Genomic DNA, 23,396 nt, shown 5'->3' on the forward strand with positions numbered 1-23,396 from the left:
GTGTGTGCCCTGGTTTGATTGATTGGCACCCTGTCCAGGATGTACCCCGCCTTGTGCCCTAAGTCTCCTGGTATAGGCCCCCAACCCCCCACGACCCTGAATACAGGATTAAGTGGTATGGACGATGAGATGAGATGAGATGAGATGAGACAGTTGTACACCCATTTCACTGCATGGTCGTGTACGTGACAAATAAAATTACTTTAATTCAATATTTGAGAAAAATAGACATTAATTAATTGATTGATTAATCAAATCAATCAGTTCCCCTACTTATCTGTGTGTGCGTGCGTGCGTGCGCGTGTAACTCACTAAGCTTTAGGATCTTGAACTCGGGCAGGTGTGATGAGGCACAGAGCTGGTAGAAGATGTGGTAGTTTCTCTCATCGTCCGCCTGTGGAGAGATAAAGAGATTGAAGAAGAGGCACAAGAAACGTCAATGAGAACCCAAACTAGAACCGGTTCCTGTACGTTCATCAGAACCCGAGCATCATTACTTCAACAGGGGACAGAATGTCCTCATTCTGACGCTAGCATGAGGCATGCTAACAGAGATGCTCCGATAACCCTGTGAACACACTCATTCCTGACAATCTAGCTAACTAGTGTGATAATTTAACAGCATAATAAAAAAAATGCTAAATAACTGGTTTGGCATTAAAACTATCACTTTTAGCATCACGCTAATCTGACTGCAGACTCAGGAATGATCCGAGAGCCACGCCCGGAATCTCACTCTGCACCCAGGGCGATAGAAGTCACACTACCACAGCACACACGCCTGATGAGCTGTGAATTCCTCTGTGTGTGTGTGTGTGTGTGTACCAACATGCTTGACTTCATTATCCTCATTCCTGATTAGCCATAAGCCTCAATGACGCTGATCTAGCTTTAGCAATGGAGTGTGTGTGTGTGTGTGTGTGTGTGTGTGTGTGTGTGTGAGGAACACCACCACAGGCATGACAATTACTTAGGCATCTGGGTATCGTCTGGTAAAAGCTAGCTAGGTATTGGCATGTTAGCTAATAAGCTAATTCGCAATTAGCATAGCACTTTTAAAAAAACAGCTAATGCAAATCACTGTACCAAACTTAATAGACATTACCCAGCAGTGCATTATGGGTAATACACAGTCCATCAGCTACTGGGAATAACGCCTGCTTATGTATCCATCTACTGTCTGAGAGTGTGTCTGTGTCCATCTACTGTCTGTCTGTGTCCTTCTACTTTCTAACTGTATACCTGGGTCCATCTACCATCTGTCTGTTATCTTCTGACTGTCAGTCGCTGTCTGTGTATCCATCTACCATCGTCTTTCTGTCTTTGTGTCAATCTATGATCTGTCTGTATCAACATCTGTTTCTCTGTGCATTTATCTACTGTGTCTGTCTTCATCTACAGTCTGACTGCCTGCCTGTCTCCATCTACAGTCTGACTGCCTGCCTGTCTCCATCTACAGTCTGCCTGCCTGTCTGTCTCCATCTACAGTCTGCCTGCCTGTCTGTCTCCATCTACAGTCTGCCTGCCTGTCTGTCTCCATCTACAGTCTGCCTGCCTGTCTGTCTCCATCTACAGTCTGACTGCCTGTCTGTCTCCATCTACAGTCTGACTGCCTGTCTGTCTCCATCTACAGTCTGACTGCCTGTCTGTCTCCATCTACAGTCTGACTGCCTGTCTGTCTCCATCTACAGTCTGACTGCCTGTCTGTCTCCATCTACAGTCTGACTGCCTGTCTGTCTCCATCTACAGTCTGACTGCCTGTCTGTCTCCATCTACAGTCTGACTGCCTGTCTGTCTCCATCTACAGTCTGCCTGCCTGTCTGTCTCCATCTACTGTCTGACTGCCTGTCTGTCTCCATCTACTGTCTGACTGCCTGTCTGTCTCCATCTACTGTCTACCTGTGTCTCCATCAACTGTCTGCCTGTGTCTCAATCAACTGCCTGTGTCTCAATCAACTGCCTGTGTTATTAGCAAAACTCAGTAAATAAACAAAGCAAATGTCCACAATGTCGGTATTTATGCTATTTCTAGTCAATTAGGAAGCGTGATGTTAGCTTTGTTACAAGCTCCATCACTCCTAAGCTAGGTGCTGACCTCACCTGAAACACGACTCGTGATTTCTCCAGCAGGTACGTCCTCATGTTCGCGCCGATGATGTGGTAGCGCTTATCAAAGCCGATCTCGATGTACTTCCCAAATCGGCTGCTGTTGTCGTTCCTGGTGGTTTTGGCGTTTCCTATGGACTAAATAAGAGACAGACGAGAAAATTCACCCTGATGTGTTACAGTGTGTCAGTTATAATGTGTGTGTGTCTGTGTGTGCAATATGTAGCAGGGGATATACAGTGGATCTTGGATTGTGAGTAACACGGTTTGCGAGTGTTCCGCAAGACGAGCAAAGATTTTTTTATAAATTTTGACTTGAAAAACAAACAAGTCTTGGTTTACTAGTACCGAGTATCATGTATCACGCATGCACTTCTTGTTTTGACGCCGAGCGTCACATGATCACAACTGAGCCAATGGTTTTTCTCTTTCTTGCATTGCGGAATTGGTTAATTTGTTTGTTTGTTTTACTTTACAGCAGTGATTCCGTTATTGTGCCGCTCATGCGAGTGACATTAGTGATGTTCCTTGCTAATTTTTCCGTTAATGTATGTGTGTTTGTGTGAAATTCAAATAAGAGAGGGGAAAAGTTTACTGTGTGGGAAAAATTTATTTATGAGTGTTTTGGAATATGAGCCCGCTTCCAAAACGAATTATGCTCGTAATCCAAGGTTCCGCTGTATTTGATTGAACAGTGTGTCAATGTTATACTGTGAAAAAGAGTGTGTGCAAAATAAAAATGTTTAGGTCAGGAAATCAATGCAGAGCAAAGCATCATGGGAGTACACAGGGACAGCATTCAGCTTCACAGTCTCATTTTTCTTTTTTTTCTTTAAATGTGAGCATCTAAGGGGGGAAAATCCTCAAAGTGTCCTTGTCCAAATCTCCAAGTGTTGCACACAGTTTACAGTTAACCATTAATGCCATACCAGATATTAGATTGCTAACATGTTAAGCTAACTCGTTTTTTTTTTTTTTAACATTAGCCAAGTTTAAAGTGGGACAACGCTAATCTGATGCTAATCAGATCAGTCTTCTCAGAGGCCATGATCTAAATTCATTATTCTGACATAGCCTTGGTACATTCCATCTAACACATGCCAACTCTCGGACACACCTACAGACTAGTCATGACCTTCATACAGCATTCATGGGTGTGTGTGTGTGTGGACATATTGACACAAGGCATGTTTCTTATACACACATACATTTACAGGCTTAAGAATGAAGCGGTAATGACCAAGTGAAGGTCATTACGCTCAAGTGTTGCTCAGCATCAGAGCAGGTGAGATATCCAAAGATCCAAGGACCTACATGTGTAAGCAGAAGAGACCCTTTATTTAGTGAAGGAACCCTTTATAGAAGATAAAGATCAACCAAAAGAACAGTTGACAGGCAGCAGAAGCCTACACAAGCACAATTGTTCTCAACCATTTAGAAGACAATCTCGTCCATCCTAATGAGCTTTGGAACTCCTGTGGTGTCCCACAAGGACAGATGTTGAGTCTTCCTGAGTCAGGTCCTCAAACAGTTTTTTAAAACTATTTCTATATTGATAACACTCACTCACTCAACTCAACATATCTGCGAGACATCTCATTATGGACAACTGACCTGCTGTTCATCCTCGCAGATCCAACTCCACAGCAAGCTGTTGTGACGCCTCATAGATCTCACCAACCTTACCACAGATAAACATGTATCCCTCTGTTCTTACATTGCTGACAAAAGCTGACCCTGGATTACTCCAACATCATCTAACCCACACTTATAACTTGCTTTCAACCTTATCAAGTTCTTCTACACCATCCTGTTGCTGTTCTCTCTCCACTGACTTCCTGTAGAAGCCCACATCAGCTTTAAATCACTGATGCTCGCCTACAAAGCCAAAAATGGACTGGCACCAACCTACCTGAAGACACTTACCACATCCTGCTCTGCAGCACATTCTGAAGATCCGCATCGAGGTGGAGCAATAAACTTAGCATGTTCTCCAGACAAGAGTAAAGACCTCCTTCATCACCAAGCACTAAAATTAGCACTGTGTTCTTTATGTTAGTGCGTCTGACCTACTAAGCCAGCATTTTAATAGACTACAAGCTACACCATAAATGCGAAAAATAAATTTTAGACTCCTTACCTCCATGATAGGGTTGGAGGCGAGCACTTTCTCCTCGACGTTGGCTTCGCTGGCTGAGCCGCTCACTGTCGCAAAGTATCGCATCGCGTATTTGGCTGAAACCGTTTTCCCTGCGCCGGACTCTCCGCTCACGATAATGGACTGGTTCCTCTCATCTCTGGAATGAAGAAAAAAACAGAATTATAAAAAGATTGTCCATGTGTCTTAGGGGAAAGAAATCTGGAGAGCCTTTTTAAAGGACAAACGGTGCTTGGTCTGTTTTATGAAACAGTCACTGAAGAAGATTGTCACTTTGCACTGTCACTTTGCATCTCCAGGGTTAGGGGTATGAATCGCGCCCCTTGTCTGTGTGTGAAGTTTGAATGTTCTCCCTGTACTTGGTGGGTTTCCTCTGGTGGTGTTTTCAAACTGCCCATAGCGTGAATAGGTGTATAAGTGGTGTGTGTGTGTGTGTGTGTGTGTGTGTGTCCTTGTGTCCTGTGATGAGTCAAGTGTGTACCCAGCAGTTTGAGAAATGGACAGACGAATGTGTGAGAGTGTGAGAAGGAGAGAGACTGTGGCTAGATTGTTTGTTGCAGCATGCAGTAAGATGACCCAAAAACCATTCCCTTAAAGACTCAGACCCAGACTAATAAACATCTACAACACACTTTCAGATACAGTACCTGGCCATCTGTTTGTACGCCTCCTCGGCCACAGCGAATATGTGCGGGTCCATGTCTCCCATGTTCTGCCCACTGTAAGCGTTGATGATGTCCGAGCCATAGATGGGCAACGTTTCATACGGGTTAATGGCCACCAACACAATACCTGCGTTATGGAGGACAGAAAAGGTGTTATCCCTAAATTAGCAACCAATCAAGCTCCATCCTGACCTCCTGGCCATTTTCCAAATGTAGACATTAATGTGTTTTCTTGACTATATGTTACACTGCTTTCTAACATCTGCCTGCATGCAGAGAAACTGTATTGTAGTTTTGATGAATCAATAAAGAGCACTTGTTTAACGCCTGTAGGTATGTAGGTGTTTACCGCAGTAGGTGTAGATGAGTTTGGAGTCGATGAAGCGCACTTTCAGGTTGTGCAACACGGCCGGTTCATGAAGGTAACTCAGAGCCGTCAGGTCATTTTCTCCCACCAGGATGTCGGGGTTCCGCAGGTGAGGGAGGACTTTAGTCTTCGGGTCCAACTTGTGCTCCAGATACTAAACACACCAACACAGAATAAGATCTATAGTGAATTTTGTGAATTTATTGCTTAATTGACATAAAGCATTCTTATATTTTACGGGGCTGTGAAACAGCTGGACATCTGTCTAAATAAAGGTAAGCAATAGTATTTGCAAATTACTGGCTAGTTTTATTGCAGAAGGAATAATAGTCTACATTAGAGGACGACCTGCCTAGAACAGAAGCCAAACTGCATAGGGCAGAGCTCAAACCACCTACAGACAAACCGTCCATATTAGAGAACGCACTGCCTTCGGCAGAGGACGAAGGGCTTATATTAGAGCAGGAACAGCCTACATAAGAAGTCAAACCGCCTTGGGCAGAGGATGAACAGCCTCGGGCAGAGGACTAGCTGCCTATATTAGAGGATGAACAGCCTTAATTTACTATAAAAGCCTAAGTAGATGAGAAACAGCCTAAAGTACAGAAGGATCTGTCTATTAGAGAGAAGTAACAACTAAAGAATTAGAACTGAAGAATAATTAACAGAGGATCATGAAAATCCTCCTGAAATGGCCTTTGAATGACAGCGAACAGCGTATATGACAGGAGAAGCAGTGGGAGACAAAAGAAGGAATAGCCTTAAGAGAAAAAGATCAGCCTTCAGTAGAAAAGGAGTAGCCATTGGGAGACTGAACAGTTTATGGAAAAGTATGAAGAGCCTACAGGAGAACATTGCCTATGGGAGAAAGGAAACGGACTTCATGACAAAAGGAACAACCTGCAAAAGAGGAATTAGAAGAACAGCCTTAAGAATAAAATGAGTTTCTAGAGGAGAAAATGAAAAGCCTACAAAAGAGAAAGAATAGAAAGAAAGGGAAGAGTCTATAGAACAAAACGAACAGCCAATGGATGAAAAGAAAACAGCCTATATGATAAAAAAAACAGATCAGCCTACAAAAGATAGGGATGAGCCTTGAAAAGAAAATAAACAGTCTAAGGATGGGAACAGCTTTTGGGTCCAAAGGAAAAAACTACAGGTCAGAAGTGACAGTCTATAGAACAGAATGAATAGCCAATGGGAGAGAAAGAAAGAAAAATAAAACAGGATTGTATATACAAAAAAGATTAACAGCTTATGAAGAAAAAGAAGAGTCCATGAAAAGAAAGAACAGCCTAGGAAGGAAAGACCTATGAGCCTATGGGAGAGAAGACGAGGGGGAACAGTCTACGAAGATGACCAAACCACTTATGAGAGAGATGGAACAGCCCAGGAGTAATTAAAAAAGCAGATTATAAACAGTAAACATGCTCATGATCAGTGCGCATTCGAACACACACTCACCGTGCCATCTTCCAGCTGCAGGTGCAGCGCCGTGTCCCCCTGTTTGTAGTCTTTAGTGAGCTCTGCTGACCTCCACACTTCCTCAGGGTCGGGAATCCACACCCGAGCATACTGCCAAAACACACACACACACACACACACACACACACACACACAAATGTTTAAGATTTTGTATTAGTATTACTATAATAATGGGTGTACAAGCTCTTTAGCTCCTTATAGTGGGACTATTAATTCAGTTAGACTGCAGAACAGCAGGAGGCGCTAATAAAGTGACGTTAGTCCTGAGAGAGAGAACACTGACTAGCCGCTAGCGATCTAAACCTGCTTTAGACCACACAGAACACATTAATTAGAAATAATACGGCTAAATCCTCTGAAAGATTAGCAGAGATAGGGGTGTAATGAGATTTTAAAAGGCCACACACACACACACACACACACACACACACACACACACACAGCTGTAGGTCAGAAGCTAAGAATCACGCAAAACACAACAAGACAGAAATCCTGAGCCTGACCCTTTTCCCTGAATATCACAAGATAAACTGGCAAACTGTTGCTAGGCAACCGAGAAATACTAAGGCTAGGTTAAGACAGGGGCTAAGAATTTAGCTAGCTAGCTCATAATCATGATAAACTGTCCCTCATACTGACACCGTAAACACAATGTGATCAGCAAAACAACGGAAATGTACAGAGTATCAACTTTTACCTTAGATGTGTTGGTTAACTGCTAAAAAAAAATTTGACTTGGCATGTGCTAATCAGTTTGATTTTTTTCACTATGTTACAAACAGAGTATATATATATATATATATATATATATATATATATATATATATACACACACACACACACATATATATATTTTTTTCTTCTTTTTTTCTTTTACTGAGTGTATTAAAAACACAGTGTCTATGTACTCACTAGATAAACACTTAGCCTGACTGATTAGCCTACTTGGAAAAAAAATTTCATAGTTTCGATTGTTAAAGTGTACGCTCATGATTTAGCAAGCTAGCACAAATGTGCAGCAACATTTACCTCAAACGTCTAACCCCGGCATGCTATAGATACAGGCACATTTTCAGGCACACTTTCTGGACATTTTCCATTTACTTCCATTTTTATATCCATTTACATTTGCTATTTCGTCTTTTGTACAGATAAGTTTTTATTTTTCTTATATATATATATATATATATAATATTTTGTTCTATTTTCTTTTGTCTCATCTAAACTTACTCTTATTTTATTCCACTATATATTTCTTGTGAATTGTTTTTATATTTTTAAGGTCACCAGCGGTCGTATAAGCATTTCACTGCATATTGTACTGCGTATGACTCTGTATGTGACAAATAAAATTTAAATTTGAATCAACATGCTGCAAAATTTTTGGGAAAAAGCAGGTAAACCTGTAAAGAAGTCCTTCAAGAATAGACGAAGCGACAGCGTTTTTGTTTTTAAGGATCTATAAACATCACCAATAAACTTTAATGATCCATCATTGCTTTTTCAATTTAGCATGCAGCTAACAGCTAGCATTTGACTAGCATCTGTTACTTTAATTAATTTTACATGCATTCGTGCTACTTTTTACTTCCACATTTAAGTAATTAATGTACTTTATTTTATTTTTGCACATTTATTTCATTTTTAAAAAATATTATTTTTATTTAAAAAGTTTTTTTTTTTCTTCCACTGGATTTATTTATTTATTATTATTTACTAATTTTACTCTTGTATCAGGTCACTTATTAGCATTTTAAAGTTTCTATATTATTTTACAAATGCCAGGATTTTTATAAATCTGATTAACATATAAAGACATTTAAACTCGATCTATGTTATAAAATCCAAAAATGTGCTTTGTTCTTGTATTTTATTGTATATACTGAATACACTAAAAAAGAAACCTGTTATTCCTGCTTATAACTCACACTCACCCAACAATAAACTGAAATGAAAATGATGAACATTACAATATTACAGAAACATTACAAACCCTGATAAGATACTTTAGTAAGTTGCTCTGGATAAGAACGTCTGCCAAATGTCTAAATGTGAATTCAAAATATTTTTTATGTAAAATCTGAATTTTGATGCTTAATTCCAAATTAAACACTCAGAATGGCAATAGTTTATCCGGAAACACTCACCTGAATATAAACTAATAATTTTACTATCGTTATATGAAATTAAGCGTCTTATCAACTTCTCTATGTTTAACTAAGTGCACTGGATTTATTACCACGGAAATATAACGTGTGAGGAGGTTCTGTACTCTAGGGAGGATATTTCACCATCATCATCATCAACGTACGGTCATATCACAAAAATGCATGATGGGATACTATTGGAGGAGTGATGATAAGAGAGAGGGTGTGTAGTGAGATGATTTGAGAGAGAGAGAGAGAGAGAGAGAGAGTGTATGCATGATTGGTATTTGACTCGAAGCTGTAGCAACGTGTAAAGACTTGAGCGATGCAGCAACACCTCAAACCTGCACTTCTTCTGGAACAAATTCCTTTTCAAAATACAACACATGGAAAATTATACACACGGATAAATACACAACTAAATCTATGTTTACTCACCTTTAAGTTTTGAATAAAATTAGAAAACTTAAAAAAAATAAAAAACTTATTAAATTAAATAGCAGCAGCTGTTCATATTGTCTGGTGCATTACGTTCACTAAACTGTATTTAATTTTTTTTCGTAGAACTTTGATGGTAATTTTTCGATTACGTTATATAGCTCTGACCATTACGTCTGTTATGCGCTGCATTGTTAGCATTTAAAACAAACTATTTGACAGTTGCAGTTTTGTTCCATTACACTGTAGAACGCTGGGTTTATAATATTAAATTAAGTATTTTAATTCTTAATCATTAATTGATTAAATGGGGATAAATTACAATTTTTGTTCTCCATAATATTTCTCTGTATCTCACAAATCTATTAACTTGTACATGAGAAGAGGACGCACATTCAGAGTGATGAGCAGTTCTGTTCTGGCCACAGCTGTTTGTGGGGGTTGGGCTGCTTTAAAAAAAAAAACTAAAACTGAGAAAAGGCGTGTCTTGTTAGTATTAATTATTCATGATTGATCAATTATTGATAGCTAATGTCTTCAACTATTGTGTGAAATTTGCAGCCCTATTATTACCACTTCTAAACAGTAACATTATTATTTATAATAACTGAACTGGGCTGTGTGTATGCATGTGGACCCTGCAAATGTAAATCTGTTAAAAACATGACAACGGTTTAACTTGGTATAAAAATAATTATAAATGAAAACTGTTAAGTATAAAAAACGGAAACTGAAGCAGAACTGTTTACTTTCCCACAATCCCGTGTGTGTTATATATGAATTCCTTAAGCCAACATTTACGACAAGATCCAAAAGCATGGAGGCACGTCACCACGCTAACACCGCTAATGGTCACTAAATGTGACGTCCATTAGATTAGAATAAAGTATTAGATTGTTCCCTATTGGTCACTTCGACATGCGGTGCTGTTTACAGTTAATCTGTATGAACTAATCCGATATGGTCCATATTATACAGTAAATACAGTAAATACATGACACTGAACTGAGCGGACACTTCAATGTCTTCTCCTGCAGCAGTGCGCATGGGTGTGTAGAAAATAGTGTAAAAGTGATTTACAAGTTTGTACAGCCCTCCAGACAACTCCCACTGATAAACATGTTGAGACTGAATCAGATTCGAACCTGCATGGTGTAAATCTGTGCTTCTGTCTTAGAATGAAGGCAGCAAAACACAAGAACACCAGCAGCTCTCACAATTACAGGTGCAGGAATCTCTAAATCATTCTGAGTAAAGGAGGGAAAATCATTTAGAATTGAAGGGAGAGAACACCATAAACCTCACAGACGGGCATGTAACATCACAGACAGACAGACATGTGACAGCACAGACAGACAGACATGTGACAGCACAGACAGACAGACATGTAACATCACAGACGGGCATGTAACATCACAGACAGACAGACATGTAACAGCACAGACGGACATGTAACATCACAGACAGACAGACACGTAACATCGCAGACGGGCATGTAACATCGCAGACGGGCATGTAACATTGCAGACGGGCACGTAACATCACAGACAGACGGGCACGTAACATCGCAGACGGGCATGTAACATCAAACATGAAGCATTACAACCCTGTTACATTACTGTGTCTCCAAACCTGCAACATTACAAACTTTCTAACATTGCAGCCAAACCTTGTAAGATTTCACTGCAGCCAAATAAGTGACGCTACTTTACAAGCTTTTTAGCAAGCGTGTAACATTACAAGTGAAACTTTCATAGTCAAACCTTACGACATTAGTTTGTAGACAAATCTGTAACACTACTGTACCTAATAAACATGTAACATCAAAGACAAACATTGTAACATTACAGCTGACTCTTATAACACTTCAAAAACTTTTGAAACTTTAAACATTATAGTAACATTACTTTACAACCAAACATGTAACATTAGACACAAACCTTATAACATTACTCTATAGCCAAACTGGTGACATTATAATCCTCGTGACTGTACAGTACAGATGAATCTTGTAACGGTAAATGAAACTTTAATCTGTAACATGACGTTACAAACGAACCTTGTAACTTTACATTAAACCTAAACGTGCAACATCATGGACAAGGTGAGTATAAAAGTCGAAAACATGTAACATTACAGCAAAAAGAAGAGTTTAACCCTGAGGATAAACACATGATGTTAAAAAATGTACTATTACAGCTAAATGTTTAATATTGCATCATGACTAAATATATACCATGATATCTAAACGTCTGACATTAGGGGTTACTGTGTAACGTTATGGGTAATCCTGTAACAAACATCCTACGATTTCTACATATCTACTCCTCCGTCTGTGTCTCTCCATCTCCCTCTCTCTCCCCCTTTTCTCCTTGTCTCTCTGTTAAAGCGGTTCGGAGGATCCAGGCCCAGACTGAAACAGTGAATCGGAGAAATGATGACTCACGAAGAAGAAAAAAAAAACAACCACGCCAAAGACGCAAGCCGATAAGCCATGTCGCCATGGCAACAGTGCAGGTCTAAATGTGTACCGATTTCTCAAGCACGATTCAGCACTGGCATAGCACCACACACACACACACACACACACACACACAGAGCAGAAAAGGTTTAGTCATATGTTCAGCTCCATTCAGTAATAAAATATAATAAAAGGCCTGAATGAGACACTGGAGTGTGTGTGAACACATCTTTTCTAACATTTGATTATTACTTTAATTATCGTGGGGGTTCAGTGTTTACCCCCCCAAACCGTTGTGTATACACTAGTCTAGTGTTACTATGGATACGGAATTCCCATTAACCGTTTAATTATTCAGTGTATAAAATGTTCTCCTGTCATAAACCATCTCTCATCTAATGTCTACAGAGACGTTACGGAGAGAAATGAAGCACGGAGGGAGGAATCTGGCTGGAGGTTGTACATGTCCTCTGCTCCATTGTTTCACAGGAATAAATAAATAAATAAATAAATAAGAAAAACACAGCACTGATTAGGCCACGCCCCCGACACACACATGTGACTCTTCATCAGCATCAGGCGGCGTGCAGCATCTACTGCAGTCACACACCTACTGTCTAACGTGTGTGTGTGTGTGTGTGTGTGTGTGTGTGTTGAACCTGGGTCCTCGGAGGGAAGCTGTCCCAGAACTAGGCTCCTAGCAACAGACAGGCGTGAACAAGAGAACCGTGTGTAAAAATAGAAGCTCATCATGAACTGCTTCACACGTCGATGGAGAAGCTACTGCCAACACACACACACACACACACACACACACACACACACACACACACACAATGCTCACCCACCAATCACTGCTGTGAACACATCTGCTCTCCTTTTCTCTTCTCTGCCCTCCATGCTGCGCTCCTTCCTCTCTCACACACACACACACACACACTCTTATAGCTACTGGTTTAGTGTTGTATAAATCATACACTCGTCTCTCAGTAACACCATTTGCACATCTCCATTAATCGACAGGAAAACGTCTCTACATCATGAATATTCAGTGGCCCGTCTCGATCATTTGCATATTAAAATGCATTTCTGTAAAGAGAGAATCGTGATTTAAACTCCACAATGCACACAATCAATCGTAGGTGTGTTATATTTCTATATATTCGGCTTATATTTTACCTTAAAGTGTTGTTTTACTGGTGGAATGTTTGTATAACATGACAAATCCCCCCCATGATAAATTATGTAAATTAAAGACAATAATTACAAAAAATAAAGGTCTTTGTAATATGCTAGATTTTTTTCAACCTTTACCCATTTAAATATTTGATTAAACCATACTTTGTCACATGATGAGAGCTCATTATAATATGTAAATACTTAGTCAAATGACTAGGGCCTCATTATAATAATAATAATAATAATACAATATAAGTCACATGACTAAGGCCTTATTATAATATTTAAGTCACATGACTAAGGCCTTATTATAATATACAAGTAAATTATATAAGTAGTCACTAGGCCTCATTATAATATTTGAGTCACATGATGACATCATTATTATATTTACTGACTTGGTCAAATTACTGGGGTTCATTATAACTGAAGTGTTTAGTCACATGATTTTGGTTCCTTATAATAATTAAATGCTTAGTCACATGACTAATGCTTAATATAATATTGGAGTAGGCAGTCACATGACCGCTCATTATCATATTAAAGTACATAGGTCACATGACTAAGGGTCATTAAACATAAAAGTATTAAATCTCACTAACAGTGTCTTAGAAACAACATCCAAAGGATCACAAACTATTTATAAACAATATAGCAGATGAGAATTTAATATCAGTATATGCCTAATTATCCATGCGAGTGCTTAATGATGCTTTCTAAAACACACACACACACACACACACACACACACACACACACACACACACACACACACTCTCTCTCAGCACTTAATTTAGAGCCTAAGTAACTTCTTGTATCCTTGAGGCGCGACACTGTTGATTAGTTCTCTTGGACAGCGACTTTCACAGCAGTGCGGGTTTATACTAACACACTCTTTATGCTACGTTATCGTTTCCATAGCAACACCTTATTCATACGACACGAACAGATCATGTGCTGATTTTTAGATAACGGTTTTCTGTGACATTAGTGGAAGAAGGGTTAGGGTTAGGGTTTGGGTAAGGGTTAGGGTTTGGGTCTCCAGGGTCGGAGTGTTTACACTTGCTGTTTCCATGGTAACATGACCAGCTACAAGAGGCTGGTGAGGAAACATTACTGCATCGTCGTTAAGTTAAGCGCTGTTTCTTTCACATCTCTTTGTGTGAATAATAAGTCAGAACTGGAATTGTTTTTATCTTGTTGTCTATTGAGGAGGAGTGAAGCGTCCTGTTTCCTCAAGGAAGAACCGAAGGGAAAACTTTCAAATCCAATTAGGAACAAGAATGAGAGCCTGTCTTATCGGGTTCATGCGGCGTGTCCGGGTTTGTTCAGGACGAGGAGCAACGGAGCGTCTGGGAATTTATACAGCCTTTTTTTTTTTTTTTAAAGCTAGAGACCAGACAGTCCTGGGAGTCGCGTTATTGTAACGGATGTCCTGCTGGAGGAGGAACACACACCATCAGGAGACCAGCGTTAGTTTATTTATCAATAAAGACTGAAGATAAACGAGGAGACGGAGAGATTAGGAGGTTAAGCTGAATGAACACACGAGTGACGAGTATAAGATGCTAAAGCTAACCTTAGCCCTTGTGTTGACCCTTATTTATAACCTCACGGTGAAGGTAGTCTGGAAACACCACTCATCAGTTTGCTTCTGTGAAAACATCTAAACATGAACTTAATCCTCCTTCAGATCCGCTACACAGAACCATAGAACATCTGATTAATATCACAGAATCTACAGCTTCACTTTCAAACCTGGAACATCTCAGAGTTACACTACGTCCTTCAACTCTCTCTCTCTTTGTCTCTGTCTCTATCCATCCCTCTCTCTCTCCTCTGTCTCTCTCTACCTCTGTCTCTCTCTCTCTCTACCTGTCTCTCTCTCTCTCTCTCTCTCTCTGTCTCTCTCTGTCTCTCTCTGTCTCTCTCTGTCTCTCTCTCTCTCTAACCCATCTGCTTTCTAAACTCACCATGACGTCTCTCATCAGGATTTATAACCAGCAGACTGGAGGATTTCCCTACTTCCTGTTTACACACACATCTGTGACATCATCAGGACCGAACAGAACTAACCAGGAGAGGTATAACACGTATAAGACATGCAGTGTACACGATAATAGTACAGAGTAGATAATATAATACAGTGTAGTGATGCACTATAGAACCTCAAGGAAGACGTGGAGTCTAAAAACAGGAAGGGAACAGTGTTATTAATTACACACACACACACACACACACACACACACACACACACACACACACACGTCTGATTACTACAACTACTATCAGCACTGACTCCGCCCATTACACAAAGCTTAACACACCATCGACCTGTCTATGAAAAAGAAGAGAAACAGAGAGAGAAATGAAGAGGGACGCAAAGAGAAAAGAAAGACAAAGGAAGATGGACAGATATACGGAAAGAGAAGGAGGGAGAGAGACAGAAAGAGCCAAGAATGAGAGACACATAAACAGAAAGAGAAAGAGAGACAGATTTCAGACAAAAGCCTGAAATTATAGATATGCAAAGATCAGGAAATGAAGAGGGACAGAAAGAGAGCGGGAGAGACAGAGAGAGAGACAGAGAGAGAGACAGAGAGAGAGACGGAGAGAGAGACGGAGAGAGAGTAATCTGACATTACTCCAGCAGAGACTAATCACATGACGGAGGCTCATGTGAGACTCGGCTGCTTCCTCGACCCTCAGCTCCAAATCCTGGACTAACGAGGTCGGTTTAATCTGCACTCTAACCTCAGAGACCAGGGCAACATCCCATAATAACCACCTGAAGAATAAACCCGTGTGTGTGTGTGTGTGTGTGTGTGCGCGCTGTTAGAGGAAAATAATTAGCCGCAGACAGGATGGTGTGACGGAGAGGAGAGACGATCTTGAGTCCGGGGCGTTTAATTGCTCTTATTGACTCCTCCCACACGTCAACACGTCTCTACTTAAAGAGGACAAAGTCTTCACCTTAGACCATGACATCACATCACGCGCATGCCACACATGGTCATGTGACCTTAGAACAGCATCCAGCTCCAAGCCAACATCCTCCAACACACACACACACACACACACACACACACACACACACACACAATGCTAACGCTGGACATTTTGGACACTAATACAACACGACATCATCTCCAGTCACTGTCGAGTCTTTACGACACTAATCACACACTTCATTAAAGATCATTTATCTCAAGTAAACGTTACAGCTGTTTCTGTTTGAATTATTTTTATATGAAATAAACTACACAATCTGTCAATACCTCACTGAAAATAAATACCAAAATGTGCTTTTTTTAAACAAAATGGGTTTACTACTTCATCACTAACACACCCACTGATGACGACAATAATAAAACATACTGTAATATAATAAAATAATAATAAGATAAAATAATAAGCAAATAAATAAACAATAAATTAATTTATTATATATAATATTTTATAAAATATAATCAACCGATTTCTAAATACATATTAGTTCTAAAAATACAATAATATAAAACATTTATTTTTAGAATTTCTTTGAAGTAAAAAGTTAACTTGATTTTGATATATTTCTAAATTCTTTAATGTGTAAATGATCTGTATCTGTGTGTGCAGTACAGTGATGTTAATGTTCATCATGAGAAAAGTAAATATAAGATAATTCTTTCCATCATCCCAGAATAAAATCGGTTTATTTAGTAAAATACTAAACTTTCTGTTATTATTAATCTAATCTGATAAACAGGATCCAACGCTGAAATGTTTAAGAATATAAACAACGCTGTGGTCGACTGATCAGTCCAGAGGGAACAGAAGTGTTAATAAAGTGTGAACAGGAAAATACTAAACTAATAACTATTGACTGGGTTTACATTGTCACATTCTGTATTAAAGCACCAGTTTGCTCTTTATGTTAAAAGTGAGAAGCCAAAGTATTGACACCCCGCAGTATTTATAAACGTTGTAAAGAGAAACGCTCTAAACCTGTCCGAGCTCTATGATGAGATGAAGATGTCGGCTTTCTGCTTTATGGAAGTCCTACAGACACGGAACAGTCCAGCAGGGCTAGCAATAAGCGTTAGCGTGAACAATTTAGCTTTAAAGTGTTATCGAGTGTAAAATGGAGTGTTACTAGGAAAAGGTCAGACTCGGACACATAAATGACAATGATCATGATTTCAAATGACAAAAACCCATCAAGAACAAACAACCTTCCGAGACAACCGTTAACAACATTCAAATCCAACACTTACTTTATAAAACATAAAATCCAAGTCCTGGTTCATCTTGAACGATCTCGGTAAGTCAACCTGACCCGATCCCACATGAATATTACACTTGTATGTATGTGATGACTGTATTTGAGTTTATACAGTATAAATATTATCCCACTCTTCCTCGTCTGGTTCTCAGGAGCTCTGACGATCTGGGCTCGTCTCCCGCCCGCTTCCCCGAGAGCAACGAGATTCCTTCAGCGTCACATGAGAGAGGAAACATAAGAGCGGTTTTGTAAAATGAATCTCTCAAAAGAACAAAAGCGGCGGTTATTGGTGTCTCACATGGGGACAGACATGTCTAGGAGTTGCCGCTGAATCCTGCGCTCTGATTGGTCAGAAGTTGTGGATTGATGCACTCGTTCCAATAGGTTATGGTTTCCATAGCAACAGGACATCACGGCGACGTGTCCAGTGCACGTTTCAGATGAACGAAGGGGACGTTGGATGGAAGGAGTCTCCAGTTACAGTGCTTTGGGACAGCAAGAGTTTGTGTTTCTCTTTTTATTAACGTAAAAGCAGGTGATGAAAGTAAAGACTGTTTATATCTGCTACAATGTATACAGGAACAGAAATACTTAATGTAACAATAAATGGATACAAAGTTTAACGTGTTGTTCTTTAATAAATAAACACTTTGGGATGTGCTATTAAAAGATAAAACAAACAAAACACAGTGAATCACCCGTACTGTTTAATTTAAACATCACTCGACAGTGTTTTACAGTGTTGCTTGCTCCGCCCACTTTGTGTTGCGTGCTCCGCCCACTTTGTGTTGCTAACAGTGAGGAGAAATCTTCAGCTCACAAACTAAATAAAAGCGTTTTTTTTAGCGTAACATATCGCTACTAAGCTGACTGGCTTTGTTGTCATGGTAACCTAGAGAAACTCCAGTACTGAAAATATTAACTGTGGTACAATGATGATGTAATGATGATGATGATGATGATGTCAGAGACAATGGACAATCTGTTCCTCTCACTCTAAGGAACTGCAACTGTGTTTTTATTGGCTGTGCACACACACTCTCACACACACACACACTCTCACACACACACAATGCAGTGAGTGTTCTTCATAAACCCTGTCCACACACACATGAAGCAGGAGTGCATGACCTGAGAGCAAATGCCATCCAGAGAAACCCCACCCTCCTCCGTCCTAAACCTCATCCTCCTGGTCTATACTGTAGTGCACTTACTCACTCACTCACTACATCACTGGCCATTCTAAGAAAGTGTCCCAGAAAAGAAGTTGTCTTTGTTTTTTTTCCCGTTCGTTAGCAGGAGCACTTTCTGAACGCAGCCTTTAAATAACATTTAGGACACAACCGCAGGAAATAACCATCTGTACGCTGTTACAAATGCACTCCTAGTGGACTTCTGAGATTCATCAGACATGTACAAAGTAAAAGCTCCATCTGTAAGGTTAGAGAAAACCCGCCCATAATGCGCTGTGACCTACATACTGGGAAAAAAAGCTGTGTGGTTTGGGACGCGTCCACAGTGGAGCGGAGATGGTGATTACGTGGCCTACATAGTGAACAGTGTAGCGGTTTGAGACAGGCCCTTTTTAGAATACCATAGTGTTTCTTCACAGGCCCGTGTGGTGGTGGAGCTTGAGGTGATTTAGAGGATGAAAGACAGGACGAGAGAGAAGTTGATTATTTTCCTGTAACCGCACGCCCCCGAGTGTTTCATTAGTGGTGCTTGTACAACAAAGGTTTAACTGGTTTACACCCGTAAAAGAGGTGTCAAAATCGTGTGGCTTATTCAGGAATGGGGTGCTATTACTTTTGATGAATGATTATGTAGGAGTCGGAGGTAAGTCGCCCCAACCTGCCCCAAACATCCCATCGACTTAACATTGATACCAACTTCGACGGATTCTAGAGCACAGCATTTCCCCACACTGGGGTATATAAGTTGCACCCCTGAGGGGCAAGAGGTGCCCAAATTTGCCCCATTAACATATTACGGTGGAGGTACTCCCAATTGAAACAGGAAGTGCTTACAGTTACATTCCCTGCTGTGGGAACTTTAAAACTGAACCTAACTGTGAGTCCCGTCGTCATAGAGACATGGGGGCGGGCTCATTGTACTTAGGCAACCTATCAATCACTCAGGTTCATTGTGAAGGTGTCGAGCCACGCCCTAGCAACAACCCTAGAGCACCTTAGCAACTGATCCAGTGGACTGTCATTATAAAAGGCCCAGAGGCCCGAGTTCTGCCCCGGCAGGCACCATCTGTCTAGTTCTCTTTATTACCCTACAGACATTTTCCTTTTCACAATTACAATTTATTACCTAATTAAAGAATGACATATTGTACATTTTTGTCTATTTATACTTACGTTAGATGATTTAAGTTCTCATTCACACTTATATTAAAGGACCTACTGTATATAAATTTTAGAGAAAGAGAAAAAAAGAAAAAGACAAAAAACGCAGCTTTTTCTTGTTACCATGGAAACCGCAAAACGAGCTGACACTGGAGACTCCTTCCATAACATCTCAAGTCTCCTTAAGATATAACCGGAACGATGCGTTGATGCGTCCACGTCCCTGTAAATTCACTGTTACTATAGAAACGACAACGTATCGGAGCGAGCGGAATGAATATACTGTAAACCTTGAGAGCCTTATCCGGAGAAACTTACATTTTTATCTTGTTACACATCTAAGCAGTTGAGGGTTGATCAAGGCCCTAAGAGGGAGGCAACCTGGTGGGGTTTGAACCTGGAACCTTCCGAACTGTAGTCCAATGCCTTAACCACTGAGCCTGGACTAGCAATGACCTTATAGTGAGTAGACGGTTGTGTCTCTGCCTGGTGGACGCCATATTATCAGAAGCCGCCTGCGTCACGTGACCATCTCGTTAAATAAACACACTGACACATCAGGTGGAGGCAGATTTCGGGCTAAAAAATGCCACTGGTGACACAAAGACACGTGTCCAGAAATCACGCACTAGACATTATACCTAAGAGCATGTGGTCTAATTAAATGCGAAAGCATTATCTCTGTCCCCTCTCACACACACACACACACACACACACACACACACACACACACACACACACACACACGGCTCGACTCTCTCTCTCTATCTCTCAAAGGGAGATCTGAAGCTCGGAAGCCTGGGCGCATTCACAACACAGCAGATGTGATCATGGGGGGATGGGAACAGACCGGCCTCCTCCTCCTCCTCATCTCTCTCCTTCATCATCATCATCATCATCACTGTTACCTTCACCAATTCAAATAGAACAACAATCAACATTCAAAAGCATCACAATGAGAGTGTTTTTGTTTCTCACACTCACACACACACACACACACACACACACAGAGGACATGTTGGAGGTTTGATGATGATGATGCTGCCTTATTGATGAGTATGATGATGATGATGAAGAGGCAAATCTCAGAATCAGTACCAGCATCACGCGCACGCACACACACACACACACACACACACACACATACGTCATCTCATCTTCAGCTCAGGCCCTTATAGAAACATAGACGCGCTCGCGCATCCTTCGTGCACATGATGAAAGGGACAACGCTCGCGCAGACCAGAGATCAAAGGCCGCGCGGATGCTCTCGCGACATGGTTTAAATAGTTGCAGTGATGATGACACAATAATCAGGCGGTGAATAAAAACCTCTCTCACACACACACACACACACACACACCGCTCTGACCTTCCCCAAAACCCCACAATCACCAGACCCTCATCACACTCATGTCCCCGTCCATGTCCCCGTCCATGTCCACTCTCAGTGTATGAGTTGCATGAAGTAACTGTCACTAATTGCTGAATAATTACTGATCCGCAGAATGAATTACCTTTGTGTAGAGCTCGGACGCAGCCATGACTCTCTCTCTCTCTCTCTCTCTCTCTCTCTCTCTGTAAATCACAGTTAGGTGAACATCAGCTCCTTGTATTCCTTCTTTCCCTCTGTTTTCCTCTTCTGTCCCCCTGTCCCTCCGTCCTCGCTCCTCTTGTCCTCAGGACAGACACAAGGCTGTGAGTTTGACTTTAATGCACGAATTTGTTTTGAACCGGTTCCTCCGTGCTCCTCTCTCTCTCTCAGTCTCTCTCTCTGTGCATGCTGGGAACATGAGCAAATGATTTAGCGCAGCCGCGTGGTGCAGAGCAACGACACAGTGGCGCCCCCTGCTGGACGGAACACGCGCGCGCATGGACACGGACTGTTCGGGGGGACGGGGAGGGGGGGTATTATACTTGTACAGATTAGACATACTGTATACATTTGTGTATAATTTATATCATAGTCTTTATATTTTGTACTTATTCTTTTATTTTTATTTATTTGTTTATTTATTCATTGTTATTTTATTTTGTACTTATTCTTTTATTCTAATTTATTTGTTTATTTGTTTATTTATTTATTGTTATTTTATTTTGTACTTATTCATTTATTATTATTATATTATTTATTTCAAAAATATTATTATTATTATTATTATTATTATTATTATTATTTACATTTCTTAAAACGTTGCACAGTCTAGAGTTTGTTGCAGTTGCGTTTTTATATTGTTGTACTTGTACGTGACAATTTAAATTCTTGAATTTTGAATCTTTAATCTGCTCAAAAGTTTTGAGACTGAAAAAAATATTAATTTCAACAAAGTCTGCTGCTTCTGGTTTTAGATCTTTTTGTCAGATGTTACTCTGGTACACTGATGTACAATTACAAGCCTTCCATAAGTCTTAAAAGATTTTATCAATACAATAATATAGTATTATTACAGTATTTACCTGGACAGTTTGTGCAATACCTACCAATGCTCTTAGCCCAAACCACTTTTCAAGTGTAATTTCTGATTTTATTTGCATGTATAATTTTCCTGTGCAATATTTACGCAACACTGCTCCTGGGCCATATCACTCAGCAATCACCACAGCAATCTCTGAATTACTGGTGCAATATCTTTCCTTTTCCCCTCACATGTGCAATATCTGTATATAGAATTATGTTTAGTGTGCAACTAAGGACTTATTTATCTATTTATATATTTTTTAAAAATTTTGTCTAATTTCTTTATCACTCTTTTTCTTTCCTCCTGTAAATGACTGTAAGCAACTGTAACTGAGTATAAGCAATTTCCCCCTGGGATTAATAAAGTTCTTTGAATATTGAATCAAAAGGTCAGTTTAAAATGACAGGGTGAACAGCAATCTTAGGGACACATTATTATTATTATTATTATTATTATTATTATTATTATTATTATTATTATTAGGGCATTTGGAGCTCAGTGGTAGGTCTCTCGTCTTCCAGGCGGAAGGCCCAGGTTCAAACCCTAGTCACTGGATGCTGTGCCGACCCCAGCCCAGGGGACAATGAGAGGGTTGATTCATCCAGTGTAAAACCTGTGCCAAGCTTGTTGTGCGGATTGGATGGTCTGCTGTGGCGCCCCCTTAAAGGGAAAAGCTGTAAAAACAACAACAAAGGCTTTTATTGATAATTACAGTACATTTAGTTTATGCAAAGAGTCAATATTTGCAGTGTTGATCCTTTTTCAAGACCTCTGCAATTAGCCCTGGCATGCTGTCAATCAACTTTTGGCCCACATCCTGACTGATGGCAGCCCAGAATTTGTGTACTTTTGTTTGTCCACTCGTTCTTGAGCATCGACCACATTTTCTCAGTGGGGTTAAGGTCTGGAGAGTTTCCTGGCCATGTTTCCCCGAGACAATTAATGATCACTTTTGCTTTATGGCAAGGAGCTCCATCATGCTAGAAAAAGCATTGTTCATCACCACACTGTCCTTAGATGGTTGGGAAAAGTTGCAATCGGAGGATGTTTCTGTACCGTTCTTTATTTATGGCCGTGTCTTAGGCTAAATTGTGAGTGAGCCCACTCCCTCGGCTAAAAAGCAAAACCACACATAGATGATCTTAGGATGCTGTACTGTTGTTATGACACAGGACTGATGGTATCGCTCACCTGTCTTTCTGCGGACTAGCTTTTTTTTCCTGGACGCCCTAAACAATCAGAAAGTGGGATTCATTAGAGAAAATGACGTTACCCCAGTCCTTAGCAGCTCAATCCCTGCAACTTTTGCAGAATAT

At 40.3% G+C, this 23,396-nt stretch overlaps 1 protein-coding gene across 4 annotated transcripts in view; it reads right to left on the reverse strand.

Moving 5' to 3' along the window:
- Positions 1-21,378, reverse strand: part of myo5aa (myosin VAa) — a 62,822-nt gene extending 41,444 nt beyond the window's left edge. For all 4 annotated transcript variants that reach the window (XM_053500137.1, XM_053500136.1, XM_053500135.1 and 1 more), the window contains exons 1-7: positions 21,139-21,378; positions 6,761-6,871; positions 5,279-5,450; positions 4,912-5,056; positions 4,247-4,403; positions 2,101-2,244; positions 313-394 (exon numbers count right to left, since the gene is read on the reverse strand). In XM_053500137.1, coding sequence (XP_053356112.1) covers positions 313-394; positions 2,101-2,244; positions 4,247-4,403; positions 4,912-5,056; positions 5,279-5,450; positions 6,761-6,871; positions 21,139-21,165 — 838 coding nt within the window. In that variant the 5' untranslated portion in view covers positions 21,166-21,378. The remainder of the gene's footprint in view (positions 1-312; positions 395-2,100; positions 2,245-4,246; positions 4,404-4,911; positions 5,057-5,278; positions 5,451-6,760; positions 6,872-21,138) is intronic.
- Between the last annotated feature and the right edge of the window lie 2,018 nt (positions 21,379-23,396).

This window comes from Clarias gariepinus, chromosome 7, assembly GCF_024256425.1.
Source record: "Clarias gariepinus isolate MV-2021 ecotype Netherlands chromosome 7, CGAR_prim_01v2, whole genome shotgun sequence".
In the NCBI taxonomy this organism is placed as follows: domain Eukaryota; kingdom Metazoa; phylum Chordata; class Actinopteri; order Siluriformes; family Clariidae; genus Clarias; species Clarias gariepinus.